General features: G+C 42.4%; 1 protein-coding gene across 3 annotated transcripts in view; it reads left to right on the top strand.

The window, feature by feature from the left end:
• The first annotated feature begins 483 nt into the window (after positions 1 to 483).
• Positions 484 to 21,020, top strand: part of SLC25A26 (solute carrier family 25 member 26) — an 84,457-nt gene continuing 63,920 nt past the window's right edge. For 2 of the 3 annotated variants that reach the window (XM_038149567.1, XM_038149566.1), the window contains exons 1-5: positions 484 to 635; positions 4,041 to 4,197; positions 5,712 to 5,821; positions 19,231 to 19,335; positions 20,521 to 20,568. In XM_038149567.1, the coding sequence (XP_038005495.1) occupies positions 603 to 635; positions 4,041 to 4,197; positions 5,712 to 5,821; positions 19,231 to 19,335; positions 20,521 to 20,568 (453 nt within the window). In that variant the 5' untranslated portion in view covers positions 484 to 602. Of the gene's footprint in view, positions 636 to 4,040; positions 4,198 to 5,711; positions 5,822 to 15,165; positions 16,032 to 19,230; positions 19,336 to 20,520; positions 20,569 to 21,020 lie in introns of those variants that run through there. The other variant, XM_038149568.1, reaches the window with a different exon arrangement.

Below are 21,020 nucleotides of genomic sequence, written 5' to 3'. Positions count from 1 at the left end.
ACATGAACTCGCCTATCTAATAGATATTCTCCACCTGCCTTATGCATATTGATTTGGGTAACATGATCTACTCAATGCTGGAAACACAAAGTTTTATTGTAGAAGTTTTCTGACGTCACCAGTTACGTTCACAAAAGGGCAGAAAATTCATCCTGGAGACAGAAAATTCAGCTTTTAGACATCAACATCAATTGAGAAAAAAAAACTCGATTTCAGGGCTCTTTTTCCCTCAGGATTTAATTTTTTTTCCAGGGCACAAGGAAAAGCTGTTCGCTTTCCAAACAGATCCCATGCGCCTCTGGCGCACGCACCAGCACCTCAGGGGCTCCAGAAAGAGCCGAAAGCGGCTGTGCCGGTATTACACAGCAAACCGCCGCTAAGCACCAACTAATTAATTAACGCTCGGCGCTAATTGCTGGGAGCTTCCCACTGTGCGCATGCGTCGGGTCCCACGCAGGCGCAGAGAGAGAGCTGCGCCCACGTGACACGGGCCGGGGCGGCAATATGGCTGCGCCCATGTGTGCGCATGGGGTAGGCCTGGAACGCCGGCCCCGGCTCTGCTGATCCCGGCCCGGGCCAACAGCCCGGCCCGCCAGCCCTGCATGGAGGCGCGGGAGTCCTGGGCGGCCTTGGCGGTGAGTGAGCGGGCCCGAAATGTGTTGTTTTACCCGGTGTGCAAGAGCCCGGTCCACAAACAGAGTAGAGGTATTCTTAGGGAATAGAAATTATATGTGTATGTATGATATATTTTTATTTTTATATGTGTATATATATAATATGCAAACGTATATATTTTATATATTATATATTTTTATATATTTTATGTATATTTTATATATTATATATAGTATATTTTATGTATATTTATATATAAAATATGTATATAATAATACATATATATTTTTATATATACATATATATACACATATATATAATCGCATATATATCTTTTATACATGCGCATATAAATTTTTTCTTTGCGCAGAATGGGTCGCTGGCTGGCAAATCCACAAAAATCCAGCACTGCCTCCACCAAAATTTTTCACTGTTTCTGCCCTTTACCAAATAAAAGCATTAATGTTCATTAGCTACAAGTTACACAGGTTCTCTTATTAATTAGTATTGTGTCTTCTGTTGGTTAATGATTCTCTGGCTTGCCATGGTAGCTAATCCACAGGCTCAGTCTTTCTCTGCTTTTGGGTCAGTGGGTTTCCCTGGCTGGCAGCTGTGATGTGCCTCTGCTGGAATTCCTTTTTACCCAATCGGAGCGGTGTCTGCTCAGTGGGGGATCTGTCTTTATTAGGTTCTTCCTTTTCTTTGGGGTTCTGCCAAATGTCCTTGTGGCCCATAAATTCTGCATCCTTTGTCTCCACCATTAGTGGTACGTCCTTCTTCCCAGCATTTGTTAACCTCCCTCTAGGTCTGACATTTTTGAAACACATGCAGCCCTGAAATTAGCAATTCTACTGACAAGTATTTTGGCTTTCTAACACAGGACATCACGTAGAGTCTGTTGGTTACAGTGTTTCAACAATTAACTCCTTTGTTGTTGATCAGGCTTGAAAGCTGCAAGGCTCTAACATCAAGGAACATCCTTTCTTAGGAAAAATTTTACATATTCCAAGTTTTGCAGATGTCTTGCCTGAGCATTGCCAAGGTGCTGAGCGGAGCTGAGAGTGGCCACAGTTTGTGGCTTCAGCAGCCACAGGGAGCCCCTGACCCTGTCTGTAAAGCATTGCCCACCCTAAAACTGCTTTTCCATGTGTGGGCTCAGCAAGGGGGTGAAGCCCAGTCACCACAGCTGGGACTCCCTTGGAAACGCCCAGTGGGTTCTGTGTGGAAAATCAGGGATGTGGTGCCTTGGGGAAAGCTGCAGCAGAGGAGAGTTCAGCTGCCTGCCCCAAATGCTCTGAGGCAGATGGACGTGAGCAGTGAGGTCGTGGCTCCAGGAGCTGGAATTAGGTCCTGGTTTTGCTTAATCATTGCGATGGAGTTTATAGGGTCATTGAATATCCTGAGATGGAAGGGACCCACAAGGCTCATCCATCCCAGCTCCTGGCCCTGCCGGGACACCCCAACAATCCCACCCTGTGCCCAGGAGCATTGTCCAAACTCTCCTGGAGCTCTGGCGCCTTGGGGTTGTGCCCATTCCCTGGGGAGCCGGGGCAGTGCCCAGCACCCTCTGGGGTAGAACCTTTCCCTGATCCCAGCCCCAGCCTCTCCTGGCACAGCTCCAGCTGCTCCATGGGTCCTGTCCCTGATCAGAGGGCAGAGACTTGAGCTGCCCCTCCACTTCTCTTGTGAGCTCTGATCTTCCTGCAGCTCCTGGTGAAGGTTCTTTCAATAACCCTGCTGTTACTGACAGCTGGGGGAGGAGATGTGTTCCAGGTGCCTTATGAACCAAAAGCCATTTCTCTTTTCTGCAGTTGTTGCAAACACACAGCTATTGTCACCCCCTGGCAGGTGCTCTGTTAGCTACCTCATGAATTTAAATGACATTTAAGATACAGAACTTTGAGAACTTAAAGAAGCAATTAGTAACTTTTGATTCATGTTTTAATAGATGGCCAGATTAAATCTGATTAAATCTGATCAATGCTATTTTGAGCAGATAAGGATTTTGATGAAAAAGAGTGAAGAAGAATCAATGCATTCAAAATAGCCAACTAGATTAAAAGAGTAATTAACTTATTGATTAAACCTTTAGTGGTAGATAGTGAACACCTCTCTGAATCCTCTGTTACCCTGAAAAAAATTATTGGAGTAACACACATGTGATTTGTTTTCAGGCAGAGTTAAAAAGCTGTGCAGCTGTTTCTCGGGATCTATATGAGGTAGCCTTCAAACTGTGTTTTCTGAAGAGCACTGCAGCTAAATAATGGCTCATAGTGGATTAATGTTAACTATTGATAGTGTTTTATTTTGAATGAGTTTTTCTATTTATTTCAGCCTTTTCCTCATGTTTTTGTGAAATAATTATTTTCTACAATCAGCCATGTCATGGGGTAATTAAAAAAACCCAAAAACCCAGTCATCTAGAAACACAGACAGTGGAAAAAGAGTGAGCCCTAGTTGAATCATTTTTTTAGGCTTTTGTTTTAGGAATTCTTTGGGTAAAATCCTTCCCCTTTTCTTTCTGACTTTGAAAACTTCTTCCTTTAATATGATTTCCAGTACCTTAAGGGGGTCTACAAGAAAGGTGGAGAGAGCACATGGTTACAGGACCAGGGGGGAATGTTTTCAAACTGACAGAGAATAGGTTTAGATTAGATATTAGAGAAAAATTATTGACTCTGAGGGTGATGAGGCCCTGGCACAGGCTGCCCAGAGTAGCTGTGGCTGCCCCATCCCTGGAAGTGTCCAAGGCCAGGTTGGATGGGGCTTGGGACAACCTGGGATAGTGGAAGGTGTCCCTGCCCATGGCAGGGGCTGGAACTAGATCTTCAAGGTCCATTCCAATCTGAACCTTTCAATGATTTGACCATTTTTTTCTTTCTATAGGCTTTTATCAAAAAAAATAAATGAAAAAAGAAAGTTTACTTTAGGCCTTGTTCAACAGGGCAATGAGGGAGTGTGAACACTTTAAATGAAAACATTTGCTGGAAAAATGTGAACGTGCTTTCTAGAGATGCCTAAGGCGGGGAGCAGAATTGCTTCAGTTTTCCCTGATTTTATCACACAGCTGCTGGAGGTGTTGGTCATTCTGTGCTGTCTCTTCATAAGTGACATCCATGGTCTGGCTTTTCTGTGGATGGGGAAGTGTTGCATTGCTTTGCCTGCATTATTCAAAACACCGAGATGGTTTTAAAAATACTTTAAAAATGGTTTAAAAGTCATAATATCTGTTACTTTCTTTTGTTGAACCCTTCTTATTATAGCTGTGGAAGCTGTTGAGTTGTGTGTAAGACTATCAGTTTATAAACTGACCTCAGGCAGGATACAGTCAGCAGTGATTTGGGTTACACATGCCTCAGTTACTCACATAAGCACCATTTATGTGAGAATATGAATGCACTTTTCTCCATGGTTTTGTCTTGTAGGCTGGTGGAGTTGCTGGTGTGTGTGTAGACTTGATCCTTTTTCCCCTGGATACTGTAAAAACAAGACTTCAGAGTCCTCAAGGATTTAGGAAAGCTGGTGGTTTTCGTGGCATCTATGCTGGTGTTCCTTCCACTGCAATAGGATCCTTTCCAAATGGTAAATTTTCTTTGGATTATGCTTTGTCTTCTTTAAGTAGTAATTTATGTCACATAGGACATTCATGTCTGTGGTTTCCTCTCCTGTGGGTGCCTGTGAAGAGCAGTTTCTAGAATTCCAGCATTGGGCAGAATTGAGCAAGACTGGAGTAAAGGCTGCTGCAGGTTTGCTCTGGAAAGCAACCCTAATTCCTTGGAAGCATTCCTGGATAAGCCTGTCCTTAGCTACAGGAGCACACTAAAGCATTTCTGGGTGCTGAGGGGGGCTTGAGTCTTGCTTGTCCTGGACACTTTTGTCATGACCCACTCTTTCTTGGCACTGGAATTTCGAAGTGCTTGAGCACTGCAGGTGTTTGAGTTAATTGCCCTGGGGATGCTCTGCCCATCTCCCTGAAACAGCAAGACTTAAATTGTAAAGACATCAGGAAAACTTTTGAAACTAAGGCTTTACTAAAGTCCATACTCTTAGTCCCTGCAGAGAAAAGGCATCTGAAATTCCTGATGCCTTTGTCCATTTTGTCTTTGTAGGGAGGGATGAAAAAAACAGCAGTCTGTGCTGTCGGATGTAAATGTTAGGAGAACTTTGCTGACAAATCCTCTGACACCTTCAGATGTTTGATGTCCTTCATAAGGTGATATAAAAAAATTCAGTTCTTTATCTTGGCTGCTCTGTTATCTCCGTTTGAGGTGATAAGCATCTTTTGATTAGTAGAAGGCAATTCACATGGCCCTTCTTCACAATTAAAATCTGTTCCCCCGCAAGACATGTCATTTTTTTCAGTATTTACATCTCCAAAATCTGCACTGTAGTTTTATCTTTCCAACATATGACTGAGAACTGAAATTATCTTTAGGAAAAAGAATAACCCTTAAGGTGTAAGTGCCTTTGTAGTTGACTGTTGCAGTGAATAAACAGCTCAAGTTGCTGTGCTCAGTTTAGTTTTGTGCATTTCTTGTTCACTGTGCAGAACTTTTACAAATCCTTCAGAAGCTTGGAAAAAAAATTATGGAGCTAAATTCAAAATATTTAACTGACAATAGCTAGGAAGAAATTATTAATAAACTGATACTGAAACAGTTTTGCACATTGCAGGATAGCAGAATTGTATCAATTTCTGCTTTTTGGGGTTGTTTTTCTTTTCAATTAATCAACTGATTTGTTTGTTTTTCCCTTCCTCCCCCCCTAAAAGAAAGGACCATCTGTTCAATTCAACCAAGAGATAATCTCTCTACTCTATCTCTGAATATGGAAGATACCAGTTTTTCAAAATGTGCTGGACATCCATGGCTAATTAACACCTCTTTCTGTAGCTCACTACCAAAGTGGCCTGGAGTCCTGACACCTTCGATATTAATGGGAGGTTTGCCAGGGTCAGATGCATAAACTTCTGGAGGAATTCTCTCACAGATTCTGTTGATACTGTTGTACTGTTTTGGTGTAAAAGTATCCTGATTTTAACTACAGCCCTGTGATGGAGGAACAGTGCAATGACTGCATGTATTCTTGAATTTCAGCTGCTGCTTTTTTTATCACCTACGAGAATGTGAAATCCGTGCTGCCCCATGGATCTTCATCTTACTTGTCCCCTGCAACACACATGGTGGCTGCCTCCCTTGGGGAAGTGGTAAGAAGGCAATTCATCTGTTGTGTGTCCAGGGGAGGGGAGGAAACCATTCAGTTATGGAAACTCAGGTTTGGTGTCATATCTTGTGACAGTTCTTACAGCAGCCTGGTTTCTCACTGTTGGCACAGTGCCTTGGGGCTGGGTGTTGAGCTCTGAGCACCCCTGCTGTTCCTGCCAGCCCTGGCCACCTCTGCTCTCCTGGTTTTGGCACAGTGTGTCCTGGCACTGCACTGATAAAATGGGATGCAGATGCTCTCTGCAGGTTTGAGGTAAGGAAATGAGCTGTATGGAAACAAACAGGCTTCTCTGGCTCTTTTGCAACTTAAACTTAGCCTATGGCATGGTGCAGAACAATCTTTTGTGTCTGTGGTTCCATGCTCTGCTTTTATTAACTGACTTTTTTCTTCTCTTTCCCATGGAGGCTTAGCTTAGGTGTATGTTGGTCCCAAGCTACCAGGAGTGTAGAGATGCCATTTATTTCAGCTGAACATCAGGTGCCTCACTGCTCCAGCAGCACAGCCTGGCTATTTCCCATGGGAAGCAGCTCAGCTCTCCCTGCTCTCTGTGGGATCAGCTTTGACACCCAAGTAATTTTTATTCTTCTCTGGGAATGTTACTGATTAGATTGAATGAGATTTAGCCAGGAAACTTAATTTACCATACCAAGTACATGAAGATAGATGATATAACTACTCTGGTAGTAGAAGGTGATAGAGGTAGGGCTGGGTGGGATTTGTTTGTGTTGCTGCCTCAGGTGGATTCTTTCTGAGCTTGGTTAGAGCCTGTGCTGTCAGGTTGTAACTTCTTACTTAAGGCAACGCACAGAGAAGATTCTTATTTCCATGAAGATTCTCTGAAGGCTGTTAGAAATCAGCAGGAGGTTATTTACCACCAATGCACAGCCCTAAAACTCCTTGTTTGCCTGATGTGTCATGGAACAGCAGATCCAGGAGATATTTTGAGCTTCTCAAGTGCTATAGCAGAATCAAGCAAAATGACAGTGGGGCTCATGACGAGGTGCCAGTGCTTTGCAATAAAATCCACCAGAAGAAAAAGTCTCTTCTTTGTGGAATAGGTTATTCATGGTACACTCCCTGTGCCTGTGAGGATCCTGTGAGAAAATTACAAGCCAGTAATTGAATCAGCAGTAGCCAAAGCCCAGTTGGCTACAGATGACTTCTTCCAACAGAACCTGCTGCCATTTGTTCCCTGTGCTGGTCTGTGACCTTTACAGCTCAGGCACTTGCTGCTTTCATGTTGGGGCTGGCAGAGATGGTGCAGCACAGGTAAATGAGCTGCTCAGGGCTGTCTCACGTGCTCTGACTGCTCTATATACCATTATACAGAAATGTGTAATGGTAGCCACTGAAATGGCAGAGTGGCTTTATCATGTGGGAATTACAATGTTGTAACAGTCATTTTCCACCTCATTTTCCTGTTTTTGCTGGCTTTTTGTCTCCTCTTGGAGTGATGAGTGTGAGGAGAGAACTAAGCTCTAAAATACCCGAGATAGATATTTAGAGATTTGCTACAACAAATCTGTAATAAAATAGCACAAAGCAAGTCCTTCTCATGTATGTTTTATGTAAAGTCATAGCTGAGCAATAGAAATATATAAACTAATCCAATTTGCATCAGGCTGAAAGTTATAATTACAGTTTTATTGATTAGTCAGGGCATAACCACTGTGACTATTATTTTGCCACTAGTTTTTGTGATAATATGTACTTTTCTTCCATTTTATGCTTCTTGATTTAAATTGCTTTTCAATGTGAAGCATTAAGCCAAAGACTGTCATGTTAGGATTCTTAAGGCATGTCTTTGCATTTCCACACTGTTTTTTTTACAAAAGAGAGAAATTAGAATTTAGAGCAAGAAAGCGTTGATGGATTTCTAGGGTTGCTGTTCCTTCAGTGGTGAGTGTAAATGAGTCAGATACCTTCTTGTGTACCAATAAGATGTGAGTATATGCAAATCTTAAATGTGTGTTTGTGCTGTCTAATCTGTGTTTTGAATGTGACCTGCTAAAAATAATAAAATAGGCAAAGAGGAAGAGATACAAAAGTTGCTTCAAGATATGATAAAATATATGTGAGAAATAAGTCAAATGGGAACTTTTAGTTTTTATAACAGTCACTCTCCTGTGTTGTTTACAGGCTGTGGAAATTTACAGGAGAAACAGTCCCCTGGAACAGGTTTGGTCCATTTTTCCAGTTCCAGTCTGGGAGAGGCAAAGCCAAGCAATAAAAAGGCAGGAGTTATAGCAGTGTTGTATTTTGTTTTGTTTTTCCTTTTAGGCATGAGGAATACAGAAAGCTAATCTCATCTCCCAGAGTGAGATAAAGAAAACTACATACAAAATCTCACCCTGTTAAGCATAATTATTTTTTCCTACAACTGAATCTCGCTGTATAGGGACTCTGAATATCCCATAATATATGAAAAACTGCTTACAAAAGCACATCCAAAACTCTAGAGGGCAGATACATGGTGTATCATCTCATCAAGGAAGGAGAAGGTTGAAGAATACATGAGTTGCCAATGGGGGAAAAGCCCTTATTATACCACTTGTGTAACTGAAATCTGGAGATAGAAAACACACTTACTGCATCCAGCACTTTGGAATTTTTCATCTTGACTCTACTTTGCCCTGTATGTTTAGTCTGCCTGTATCTTTACAGTCAGCTGCCAAATGTGCTTGGAAAACGTGATATCATAGGGAGTGGAAAGGAAAACCAGATGTTCTGAAATGTTACTTTTAATATTCTAAGGTGGGGTAAGTAACTCTGAGAAGGAGCAGCATTTTTAACTCCTAGTGCCTGTTTTCAGTAGTGACCAGGTGTGTCTTGCAGGCCCAGAGTTAAATGTTCAGCTCCAGATTGATTTGTACAGATTTTTTAATGCCAGTTTAATATGAGTGTGTGTATTAATCACAAGAAACTTTGCTAAATAGAACTCCCCCTCTGAGCCTCTCCCACCAAGCTCCTGCAAATATGGTTTTATGGGACAAGTTTAAGATTGTCCCTGTTTGACCAATGAGGTTTCCCTCAGGAGTGCCAAACTGGTTGGATTCAGCTCAGCTAATTTGGATTCAGCACGGATAATTTTGCATCCCTTTTGCGTGGAGGTGAGAATAAAGTTGTTTGGTTCACATTCCAGAGAAGAGAGCTGAGAGCAGCCCTTTCCCATTTCATATTTAGATATTGTTATGGTTACAATATGTACTTTGCAAGATATTAGTGGAAGTTTTGGGTTGTTGCCTGTAAATTGTGGGTTCACTCTTATCTTTTGTTCTGGACTGGCTATTTTTGATGACATTGTCCTTCTTTTTTTTCCCTACTTTGCAAGACAGTAAACCACCTTGACTTTCAGAGAGGAAGTGAGGGGGAGGACTGAGGACCAGCATGGGAGGGAGATGTCCTGTTCTTTTGGCAGCTGGTGGCAATGACCGTGCTCTGGATCTTCACCAGCTGAGGTCACTGAGCTGCTTTTGTCCTTGTGCAAGTTCCTAGAGTACTTTAGGATTAAAAGTCTGGAGATTTGAAAAGCTCAAAAACTTGTCACTTCAGTGAGGAGAGAGGATCATGTGACTCCACAGGGCAAGGTGAGGACAGGTATTTCAAGGTGAAATTCCAAGCTCACTTGGAATTCCAGTGCGTTACCACTTGAGGTACTTCTGTGATAAGAGCAAAGTGTGTGGTTCATCTTTGATTAGCATCTGACCCTTCATATTAATAACTTTGGAATTTTTTAATCTGCTTTTGGGATGTATCAAATAGGAAAACTTAATGCAGGAGTTATCTTCCTGGGGAATTCATTTACCCTTCTCTTCTAGTAAGAACTTGTTTCTTAGAAGAAGGAAGTTCCAATGCAAGCAAGTTTACAGATTTACAAATCATGATTCTGTAGAATGACATTTTAAGTGTGTTTTTAATTCAAACAAAAGAGCAAAGTGTATGTTTTACTTCATTTTATGCTTGTGGGGTTCTTTTTCTGCATGAAAAAAGGCATTCTAGACATGATGGACAACACTGTTATCTCTGTCCACAAATCAGCCACTTCATCCCTCTGCCCTGGCAGCATTGTTTGAAACATTTAACCAGGTTCAGTTTAAGAGAAGAGTGGGAATCTCCAAAAGGGTATTTGGAGAGTACTCCAGGAGAGTAACTGGCTAGGTCAGAGAAGAAAGTTGTTATTAATGCCTGTTCTGAGGAGAAGGCAGAGGCATGAGTCAGACAAATCCTCAGAGTAATGGAATGAAAACCTCCAGCAGGATAATTGGCCAGGGCTTTACAGCATGGTAAGCTTTGGAAGATCAGCTTGCAGGAGCCCAATCTAACAGGGACAAGACAGCCACTCACATCAGACATGAAGTTAAGATTTTAGGTATTTCAAACTCCAAAACTTGCAGTGTTGGAAGATGTGACTTTTCAGTTCAACGGGAAAGTTGGGCACTCTAGGGAGAGCTGATTTTGATTCAGCAAAGAGATCAAGTACTTGTGTCTAGACTTTGGGCTAATGGCTTTGAATATTTCAGCTATCCCTTTTCTAAAAGCTGAACTAATAAAAGGACAAAACTGTTCTGCATTTTGTGCTTTGCATCCTATCTCCTCTCAAGCAGTGTGGCATGTGCTGGCAGATCATAGTGTTCATGAGTAGTGGGCAAATGACAGCAGTCAAAGTGTGATGGGACCTTTTCCACAACACTGAAACTTTTCTTTCTATTTTCATTGTGCCTTTCATTTTAGCTGTGACTGTGCCTTTTGTGCTGTGCAAATCTGGCTGCGCACAGGCTTTGAGAAAGGGAATACTCCAACCCTGGCAAGATGAGCAGTGGTGGGGAGTGCAGCAACGTAGGTGGTCTTCTGAATTAACCGTGGTGGGGTTTGAAATATTCATACATGAATCTATGTGAGGTCAGGTCTGCAATACAGATGCTGTAGGATTTTTGCCAAATCCTTGTGCAGAAGCAATGGTTAGGAGATGGTTGGGAAGGTGAGACTGCTGCCTTTGAGAGGAAGTGGAGAAAAAACAGGGGAAGGATGGAAACTCAGAGCAGCGGCTGGGAATTGGTTGTAAGTAAAGATGGATGGGGGCATGAATCCACAAATGCTGCCAACAAATTCATCATACAATTAGAGACTGAAACAGCAAATTAAGAACTGTCAAATACCCAGCCAGCCACCCATGCTGATCTTCTCTTGTATGCTCCATGCTAACTGTGTGTAGTGCGTCTTCTTCATCAGCTGCTCTCCCCACACTGCTTTGTGTTACCTGCTCGGTTCAGGGCTCAGAGAACATGCTGCTTTGCAGTACAGCTTGATGGCTGTCATGTCTTTTGATCACAGGGCTGATAATCAGTTGATTTAGAAGTATTTGTAGCTCAGAGTGTCTTCAGAGGAAAGCAAATTTGTATTAAGAAGTTATAAGTGTGAAGTATTTCCTGATGGATTTCCTGACTTGCTGTACCAGTCAGCTTTGGAAATGTTTGAGACACTTTGGAATAAACTTACCTTAACCAATGTTCTATACAGAGTTTGTCAGGAAAAACTCTGAATAGCTCCATATGTGGACAAGCCCATAATTCTTTAAGTGAAAAGGCTGAAGGAAAGAGTAAGGTATCAATGAAAGGAAAAATACTTAATAAAATACAATGTAGTTGAAATTTCCATATTCTGGGCCAACGTAACCCCAAGAGAGTGAGCAAATTGCAAAATACTAGTCTTCTTTCAACAGGAGACTTAATGTGTTTTCAGAAAATACTGCCTGTGTTCTCTTGCCTGGAATCTCATTACTGTCTGTCCTCCTGTAACTCAGCCTGACCCCACTTGGCTGCTTGGAAACAGTTTTATGCTGGATGGGATGCACCACACCACTTTTGCTGAAAGAATGGTTTGGCTGCTGGATTTAATGAGTTTCTGAAGCCTTTTAAAATAAATTTGACAGACTTTCATGGTGAAAGTGTTGCTGGAATAGATTGGATCATGCAGATGGTTCTGTACGTTGACTTAGGGTCTATTTTTCTTAGGTTTTAAGGGTTTCTGTCTTTAATTGTGGCTGTAATTTATGATTCGAGCATCCACCAGGTTAAGGAAGATTTTTTTCAAGTTACTCAGCTGCCTGATTTTGGTGCTTGAGTTTAAACCAACTGCTTGTGATTGTACTGAGGAACTTCAAAATCTCTGGGACACAGTTTGTGCAGGAGTACAAGAGGTGTGTAACATCAGGCTACTTTTGGTAAGTTTTGGGTCTAGTTTTAAAAAAGAACCAAAACTCTACATTGCTTAAATGTTAAAAGACCAGTTGATTTATGCAAAGCACAGAAACTTTAAAAACATCTGCAGTGAGAAGTACTTCTGCAAAGTAAGTTTTTAGTGTCAACCTTGTCAGCTTCACAAACTTTGCCTGTTCTCTGCCTGTCAGCTGATGTAACTGGAGTAAGAGTTTCTCCTTGCTGTGAACAGAGCTTGGCACAAATTCCCACTGCTGGAGGACAGAAGTTTTCTGAGGTGTATCTGACATGGCTAAAGGAAAGGTAGGCAGGGAACCCACAGCAGGATTTGCTGGGAATGCATCTGGGCAATTGAAGAGCCATGTGTGGGGAAGGAAATCTGAGAGGGGCAGAAGCCCAGTAGCCCTGAGAGGGCTCCTGAAATGATGGATGAGGAGCCAGCTGGGGATTTCAGGCAGCTGAGTTGAAAAGGCTCAGCCAAGATGGCCATTGTGAAGGAACAAGTGTGTGGTGGTGCAGATGATGCTCTGAAGCAGGAAGGAGGCAGCTCTGGGAAGGAATAAAACAGAGCTGTCATAGATTTGAAAATGACAGGATGAAATAAACCTGCAAAACAGCTCTGCAGATTCCAGGTAAAGTCATCTAAGGTGGGAATGTGGAGGAAGTTGAAAGTGTTTGTGCAGAAACTCTAGTTTTCCAAATGCTTGTGACATTTGGTCCCTGTGAATGGTCTCATCTCTGAAATAATGTGTTTTTAAGCTCTGGGAGGTGCCGAGATCTGAGGGGTCTTGCTGGGTGAGATTGTTCTTTGAAGAAATGTTTCCTACCAGCATACAGGGGAACTGCAGCTATATTAATGAAGACCTTGTTGTGTCAGTCAGAGGAAGAGATTGGACAAAGAGCTTGGCATTGTCTAAACTTCCCCATCCAGAGCCCATTAGTCAAAACTTGTTCTCTCTATGGGGTTTAAATTAGGAGTGGAGTCACCTGTTGATGACCCCAGCAGCTTTACACAGGGCTGGATTGCACTGTGCAGGAAGGGCACTCTGTGCTGTGGGGGAGAAATAAGATTTAGCATATTCTGAGGCTTCGTGCTGAAGGTGAACACTTTCCCCGGGGCTGGCACTTAAAGGCAGTGTACAGTACATGTAGGGGGCAGTTTCTGTCATCCCTGGAGATAACTCCCTCATTAAAACAGGAGTTAACTCTTCCATTCTGTGTGCTCTGTGCTCTAGCAGCTAGCACAGCCTGCTGGTAAGCACATGTGGAAGGACTTGTTCACAGCTGCAGTTGTGACCCACTGTGAGTTACTGACCAGAGACACTTGTATTTTTGTTCTGTTTTGGTCAAAAGGGCAGCAGTTATTTCGATGAAGGTTTATTGGTGATTGAAATGTTTTGGGTGTGTGATTGCAGCAGTTCAGGTGCTCTGTCCAAGGAATAGAAGAACCAGATATATGAATATGAGGATATTTCATGTTCCTCCCTTTTCTGCTCTTTTCCTGGTGGTGGGAAGGGTGAAGCAGTTCATCTTCCATCTGCAGCTCACAGCTCATGCTCCCTGCTAGCTAATGTTTCCAACCCAAGAGCTGTGACCACAGTTAGAAGCACTTATTTGGAGGATGAAATACTTTGCTAATCTCATAATATTGCAGTCATTTTTTCCCTTCTGTTGAAGAGGGGCATCCCAGGGAGAGCTGAGAACCAAGCATAAATTTACAGGGTTTGAAGAGGCATGGAAGGCTGCAGTGCTGAATTCAAGTTTTGTTGAGAGCCTTTGACATGAACCAAGAGGGAAATTTCCCCTTTATTCTCCAGATCCAAAGGAAATCAGTGCAATTTAAGACCTTTCCATTTTAAACTTGCCTAATATTTTAATAATTCAGTTATCTGAGAAAAGGAAAAGGACATTTTTCATGTTTCAGATCAAAAATAGTAACTTCCTACTTGGAAGGGAGCATCTGACAAAGAAATGGAGACATTCAGATTATGACATATTAACCTATGGGGGAAGCAGCATTTTTTATATTAAAAAAACCCCAGAAACAGAATCCACAGAAAACCAGCAGCAAAGCAAACTTGAGCTACAAGGTAGCTTTTGTCTGCAGCAGTATAGTCAGGGCTAATGCAGGTTACACTTAAAAAACCCAAAAATTCCAATTTATTGCTGCTTCTCTTTGAACAGGGTCTTAGATTTGTTCTTTTTTTCTTGCTTATTTTCCATTCTGTTCAGCAGGCAATCCTTCTGACCTTCAGAAATGGGGTGAGAGATTAGGATTTTGTTAGCAGATTGACTGCAGCCTAAACATATGTCCTTTGATGAATCATAGCATCTTTGTTGTTGTCATTTTTGTGCAGCAGCTTTTCCTCCCTGATGGGTTAGTGATTATCTTGCACAGGTATGGAGAGGTTTAGCCTAAAGTCTCTGCTCTCTGGATGCAAAATTTTATAGTGTCATAAATTATATTCCTATTTGATTAAGAATAAACTTATGCAAATGACCTTTAAGAGAAATTGTCCCCAGGCATATTCCTTTACTTTTGTGTTAAGTATTGAACTAATATGGTGAACATCAATTAAAGCTTCCCAGCCTCAGACAGGTAAAGTCCTTAAAACTAACTTCCTGCTTGGGAAATTTAAATATTAAAATCCTTTAGAAAGGGTTCTAAAGGGTTTAAAGCTGCAACAAAAGAAAAGATTTCTGGCGCTTACTCCATGTTTCTGTACTAAATTTTCAAGTGGGCTGAGCTATGCAAGCCAGAGATTTGCTCAGAGTCACTGAGTGTAGATTCCTAAATCACCAGCCACTCACAAATTCCATAGCAGGTCTTTGTCCTCAGACCGCCCTTCTCCTGCCCTGGAGCAGAATGGCTGGCTAATTAATAAGGGGAAAAATATTTGGTCTTGATGCTCACCTAAGCCCAGTGCAGAGAACAGTCCAGCTCATTAGCCAGGAGCTCATCAGGTGCCAGAAATGGGGCTCTTGCTTCAGTTTTACAGCAGGGCTAATCTCTGTCTCTTATTAAAGATAACAAGTGCTCAGACTCGATGGCTGTGGGAGCTTTTGGGACTGTGTGAGTCAGATCATCAGCTGTGCAGGATGCTGCAGGAGGAGATAAATGCTTCCTCAAGCTGCTCTCCCTAGAGCTGCAAAGCTGAAAGTGTTGTACCAGCTGTGTCCCTGCTTCTGAGGAAACCTGTGCTTAAACCTGTGCACAGCCCAGCTTAAAGCCCAGCCTAAGCCCTTAATAGCCACTATGGCACCTGCTCTGTCCTCTTCCAAATGTTCCTGGATGCACCTCGTGCCCAGCTCACAAGGTTGGTGGTCAAACTGTAGTGGAGGTGCCTAAAAACAAATGTATGTTATCTTTGGTTCTCCACCAAACCCTACAAATCCAGCCAGGGGGAAAATGCTTTTCCTGGAGCACAAAGGGTGGAAGGAAAAGGCTGTTAATCCAAATAAGATATGTTAATATTTGGATCATAATAGAGGACTGAAGATCAGGAGTTGTTGTGTTCTTTTCTGAAGATATTGGCATTGTCCCTTTGCACTGAGCCTCTGTGTAAGCAGGACCATGCCACTTTGTTCTTTTTTATTACACAAAGAAAAGTGCTGGGTACTCCTGTGCTGAATTAGATGAATCTGCCTGATTCTGAACAGCTGCTCCAACTTTAGGTGGGATTGGCCCCTATGCAGAAGTTCCAGTTTTAAGATCAGGTGTTTCCAGTAAACTTAGGTGAGCCCATAGGAAAGGCTTTGGGTGGACTCCTGGTGCTCTATTTACAGTAGATCTTATTTTCTGTTTGCTACAGCCACATTTATACTGAAACAAACTGTATTGGTGTGTATCTAAAGTTTCATGGCACTTTGGGGACTTTATTTGCTCTGGTCATTCTTCACAGCAGCCAGGACAGTCTGGTTCCAACATAAATCCACCAGGAGATGGCAGCGTTGGTTCGTGCAAGGAGTACCCGAAAGGTAGAACGCTTTTCCCTCACCTGACAGAGGAAAGGAATTACCTTAATTTAATTAGAACATACACTGTCTTAGCAATACATAGATAAATGTTAATGAAATACACCTGTTTTTAGCTTTTCTTCCTGACTGGCTAATGCAAGTCAGTAAATTCAAATTGAATTTAAAAAGCACACAGGTTTTTGTCTAAATACCGAAGTCACTCTTTGAGCTAGTAATGATTTGGGACAAGATTTTTAAATTCAGTACCCTCTTGCTCAGAAGTTGTCATAGCATTAAAAAGCTGGAAAGGTATAGGTGCTAATATTGTCATTTCTGCACATCTGCTCTGTAAACTATTAATAGCTTTGCTTGTAGCTGTAAAATCAGGTCTTCCTATAGTTTAAATTTGAAAATTCTTGAGCCTTTTGTTTCAGTATTATTCAATTTTTACATTATTCAGTACTATTATTATTATTATTACAAGGGCAGTCTTCCTGCCCTTGTGGTATGTATACATTGCATTGACATTGTGCTACCTGACCTGGTAAATAAGGAAGGAGCCTATAGGGCAGCACCTGAACTTTCCCAGGATCTTGATTCTGTCCTTTTGCTCCCATCAAAAGATGGGAATAGCCCCTGGCTCCAGAACCAGCTTGGGAAAATGAGCATGGCCCCAGTCAATGGGGTGCTGCTGCCTGATGCCCTAATGTCAGCTGGGGTGGCTGAGCCCCCACTGCTGGACCCTCTCCATGGCCGGCTCTGCAGATGTTCAGCACAGAGCTGATTTGTCACCAGGTCATCCCCAAATCCAGCAGGATGCACCAGGAATGGCCTGAGCTTGGTGGGCTGTGTTGTGCTCCTCTGTGTCAAGCAGCAGGCTGTGTGAACAGCCAAGAGATTAAAAACCATTTCTCCCTGGGACCTTGGTGACTGGGGAGCTGATTGGGCCCCCTGTGTGGGGCCATGTCTGTGTTCTGTCTCTGTGAATCCCGTGGTGGATGCAGGTGAAGGTGTGGGACAGCTGCACACTGCGTCCCTCACCCTCCCTGTGCCATTTGCTCGTAGCTTTCACATCTGGAAACTGAAGTGTGGGCTCTCTTGGTGCAGTGTAACCATACTGGTGCTGCCTGAGCACCCTTGTCCAAGAAAGCAAAGCCTGGAGAGGTGCATTGTGTTCTCTCTCCTTTGGCAGGATTACCTGGGAGGTTCTGCAGTGATTGGGATCAGAGCTTGATAGAGTTGAGATTCTTCTGCACCCACCAGCCAGGCTGTTACTTTTTTAATAAGATACATGTGAACTTAATCTTGCATACTTCCCTTCAGAGCCCTGTTCTCCACATCAAAAGCCTGCTGGGGTTGTTGTTGACAGGAAGGTGCATGGGCAGGAACAAACAAGGTGCCACGCTGTAAGTTCAGGGTGACAGTGAAAATGTCACCCTGCAGTCTGATGCTGGCAGCTGCAACTCGTGGCTCTTTGAATACCAGAAGTGCCCTATGGAACCAATCTGACAGCATTGCCCAGGTGACACGAGCCTTTATTTCCTTTCAGAACAGCACAGTGTAATCACTGTTTTTGTTCTTGTGCAGCCACAGACTCCCCTGTAAGCACAGATTCAAATGGAAGAAACATCAAAGTTAATTTGAAATGAAATGCACCCCAAGTAGTCAGGGGGAAATGGAGACATTACTTTGTGGCCACCCTTCTCCTGCCAAAACTGCAGCACCCCAGATGTCAGGAAGCCACGCTGAGCTCTTTGTCTGGTCTTGATTGACTAGATTGTTTTCATCCCAGCCTTTTTAAAGCTTTCCTCCTGCCTCCATATTTTTAAGGAATAAAAAGCTAATATAAGGACACGGAGTGTTATGAAGCATGAAGTTCTATAAATATTTATGCTGAACTATCAAAAAAACTTGACAGTTCTTATTTTCTTGACAGATTGGGGTCACTTGTTATTTTTGACCCTGAGAATTGAAGAGCACATGGAGTTAGATCTGTTTGTAATGACTTTTGGATATTGTTGTCCAGTAAACTCGTAGGAATGTAACAGGATAACAGATTTTTTCTTGGTATCTTTGTGAAAATGAAACCTAAACCTTATACTGTCTTACCCACAAATGACCACTCAAGTTCCTGTGTCTGTGCAATCTCCAGTGAATTCCTGTACTTTCTTTGGCACACATGGATTTCCCAGTTAGCTGCTTGGTTTGCCACTTCAGATGGGCAGCTTTCACCTGGGCTGCTCTGCACTTGAAGTGCTCTGTGATCACCTTTGTGTCTAGGAGCTACAGTGTGTTCCTGAGCCCAGCACAGGATGCCATCTGTGCCAGGGATGGTCTCCAGGCAGGCTAAAAATCTGGCAAAGGCCTGTGGAGTCTGCAGTGTTTTGCCACCAGTCCCGTCACTGCTGTAAGTATCCCTGGAGCCAACTGAAGACAAACTCTCCTTAAAATTTTAAGTGCTGATGAATAGGCATTTTCTAGAGGGATGAGAGGCTTGTAACTCCCACACTTCAGGATCCTCATTCTGTGAAATTATGTGCACACAAGCTTAATTTAACCCCTACCTGAAGCCAAAGTGGCAGGTGAATATTTAAAATCCAAGCCTGGCTTTTCCAGCAAAGCTGAAGCTTTGTGGCAGCAGCCAAATTATTACATCCAGCTGCAGAGTCCAGGAAAGTCATTCTGCAGGAAGGGATCAATCCAATGCTTTACCTTGAATGAAGCATGGTGTGTATTTTAAGGTAAAGCTTGGAATTTGTTGTGTTTAAAGCTGACCAGAATGGCTCCTGCTGTCAGTCACTAGAGGGCACAAAGGAATTACCAAAGAAAGAAGTTTGTTGGTCTTATAGTCCTGAATCTTCACTTTACATCTGTGAAAGTAGGGGGAACTGTCCTGTGGAATGGGAACAGTCAATTCCTGTGACTGCCAAAAGACAGGATGGATTCAAATTTTGGTTTTATCAGTGATTTTCTCAACTCAAATCCACTGCTGTTTTTGAAGTTAAAAATTCCAAGGGTGCTTCCATGCTCCTGTTAGTATAACTTTGTGATCAGAAAGTACATGGCTCTCAGAACAAATGCATAAGCTGCTCATGAGCACCTTTATGTCCTATAATTACGAACCTGATTTCCTCATTTGTCAGGTGTCTGTTCTTGGAAGGAGTGTTTGCTGAATGAAGAGAAGCCAGCAATGGCTGCCTGACCCCAGGTTCTTTTGCAGGTTGCCTGTCTCATCCGGGTTCCATCCGAGGTTGTCAAGCAAAGGGCCCAGGTTTCTCCTTCCTCGAGCACTCTCCGGATCCTGTCCCACACCTTGTACCATGAGGTGAGTTCAGAGCAACATTCCTCAACATTTTCATCCTTCCCACTCAGTGCCATACACATCCAGAAGCATTCCTACAACTTTATTCCAGTTCTGTGCCTTCCCAGCACTTTTCCATCTATTCTTCTGTTCTTAAAAGTGGTTGGCGTGTTATGATTGAGGAAACCAAGCTCCCACCTCCCCCTGGGGCATGCTCCAAGCAACTCTTTTTTTCTCCTCTTTTTATATGGGATACCTACATTGGAAGATGATGAGGGAAAAAAAAAAAAAAGGATTTAGCTTCCAGATTCCAAAGCTCTGCTTGTATTTGTGCAAACAGTCCTTGTCTGGGGCAGCAGGACACTGAGTCTCTGTGTGTCGTTTGCTGAATGGCTCCCAGTTTTTGAAGCAGGCTTTGGAGGGGATGACCAAAAGGCAGCATTTCAGAGAGGCTCTGGAGGAGCCAGGAGGAGTTCTGGAAATGAGTGCTCACCCAGTATTAGTTACTTTTGAAAAATAAGGGCCTTTGTCTTCTTTTCAGGAGTTCCCTCCTGTGAAAACCTGTTCATGTCTGTTTTAGCAGAGTTTCACAAGGGGGGATTTTCAAGCTGTGTTCCATAACAGAAAGCAGCTCCTAAAAACAGTGTGGAGAAAAATAGTATAATACATTTTCTAAGTGTAAAACGCAGGGAAAGGAAGACATAAATATGACCTTCAAATGATCCACTTGATTTTTATTTGCTTTCAAATGGAAACTGTTGTGATAACCCTGCACCCTTCTTTCAGTGACTTGATTCTGCTTTAAAAGCTGATTCTGTCAAAACCATATGTTTTTCCCTTTCCATATAGCTGGCTAGAGAACCATAAGCCTTGCCAAACACTTGAATTAAGTGCCCTATAATAATAAACAACATAATTTTATATACACTTATAAAATAAGTTTTAATTGTTTTGAGTATTTTCAGCTGGTTAAAAATAGAAAACATTTGTCTTGATAAAGGCTTTGAATCAAGGCTAAGGAGGTGAAAATAAAACCCTCTGGCACTGTAAATAATGGAATACAGTACACAGTGTTATAATCAATACAGTCAATTTGAAGCTGAGGTGTGACACTTTAGGGCTGTAATGCTTGCCTCATAATCACCAATAAATTGTGGTCTTTGACAAACTCATTCCCCCTGGATGATGCTTTCTTTTGTTGCTTTACAGGGTATTCAAGGCCTTTATCGGGGTTATAAAAGCACCGTATTAAGAGAGGTAAAACACTTGTCTTTTTCGCTTTTATTCTTTTTTTTTTTTCAATTGCTTCCTTTGCCTCAGTTTTCTAACAAGAGATAACAGTACAATTGAGATCAGTTGCTCTAACCTTAAGCTCTAAATCCCAGCATATTTCATTCTAGGTAAGTTACCAGCCTGTAATTTCAATAGAATACTGATAATGAGCACTAAGAAAACCTTTGATATGTGCAAAAATTCATTTGCCATCCTGTCTCCCAGTTCTGTTGCTGCTGAATTGAAAAAGGATGGAAAGGTATATGTTAATGTGAGAAAACCATAAACTAAAGTACTGGAAACTTTCTCAAGTCTTGTGATTGCATCATGTGAACTATATATGCCAACAATGGTGAACTGGTGGCATCAGGCCAAGTTTAGCACAGACTGATTTAGGCTTTCTTTAAATATATTTGTCAGCAGATGCCAAGGGATTA

This window comes from Motacilla alba, chromosome 12 (genome assembly GCF_015832195.1).
Source record: "Motacilla alba alba isolate MOTALB_02 chromosome 12, Motacilla_alba_V1.0_pri, whole genome shotgun sequence".
NCBI lineage: Eukaryota > Metazoa > Chordata > Aves > Passeriformes > Motacillidae > Motacilla > Motacilla alba.
The sequence above is the reverse complement of the archived record's forward strand: the minus strand, read 5'-3'. Positions and strand labels throughout refer to the sequence as shown.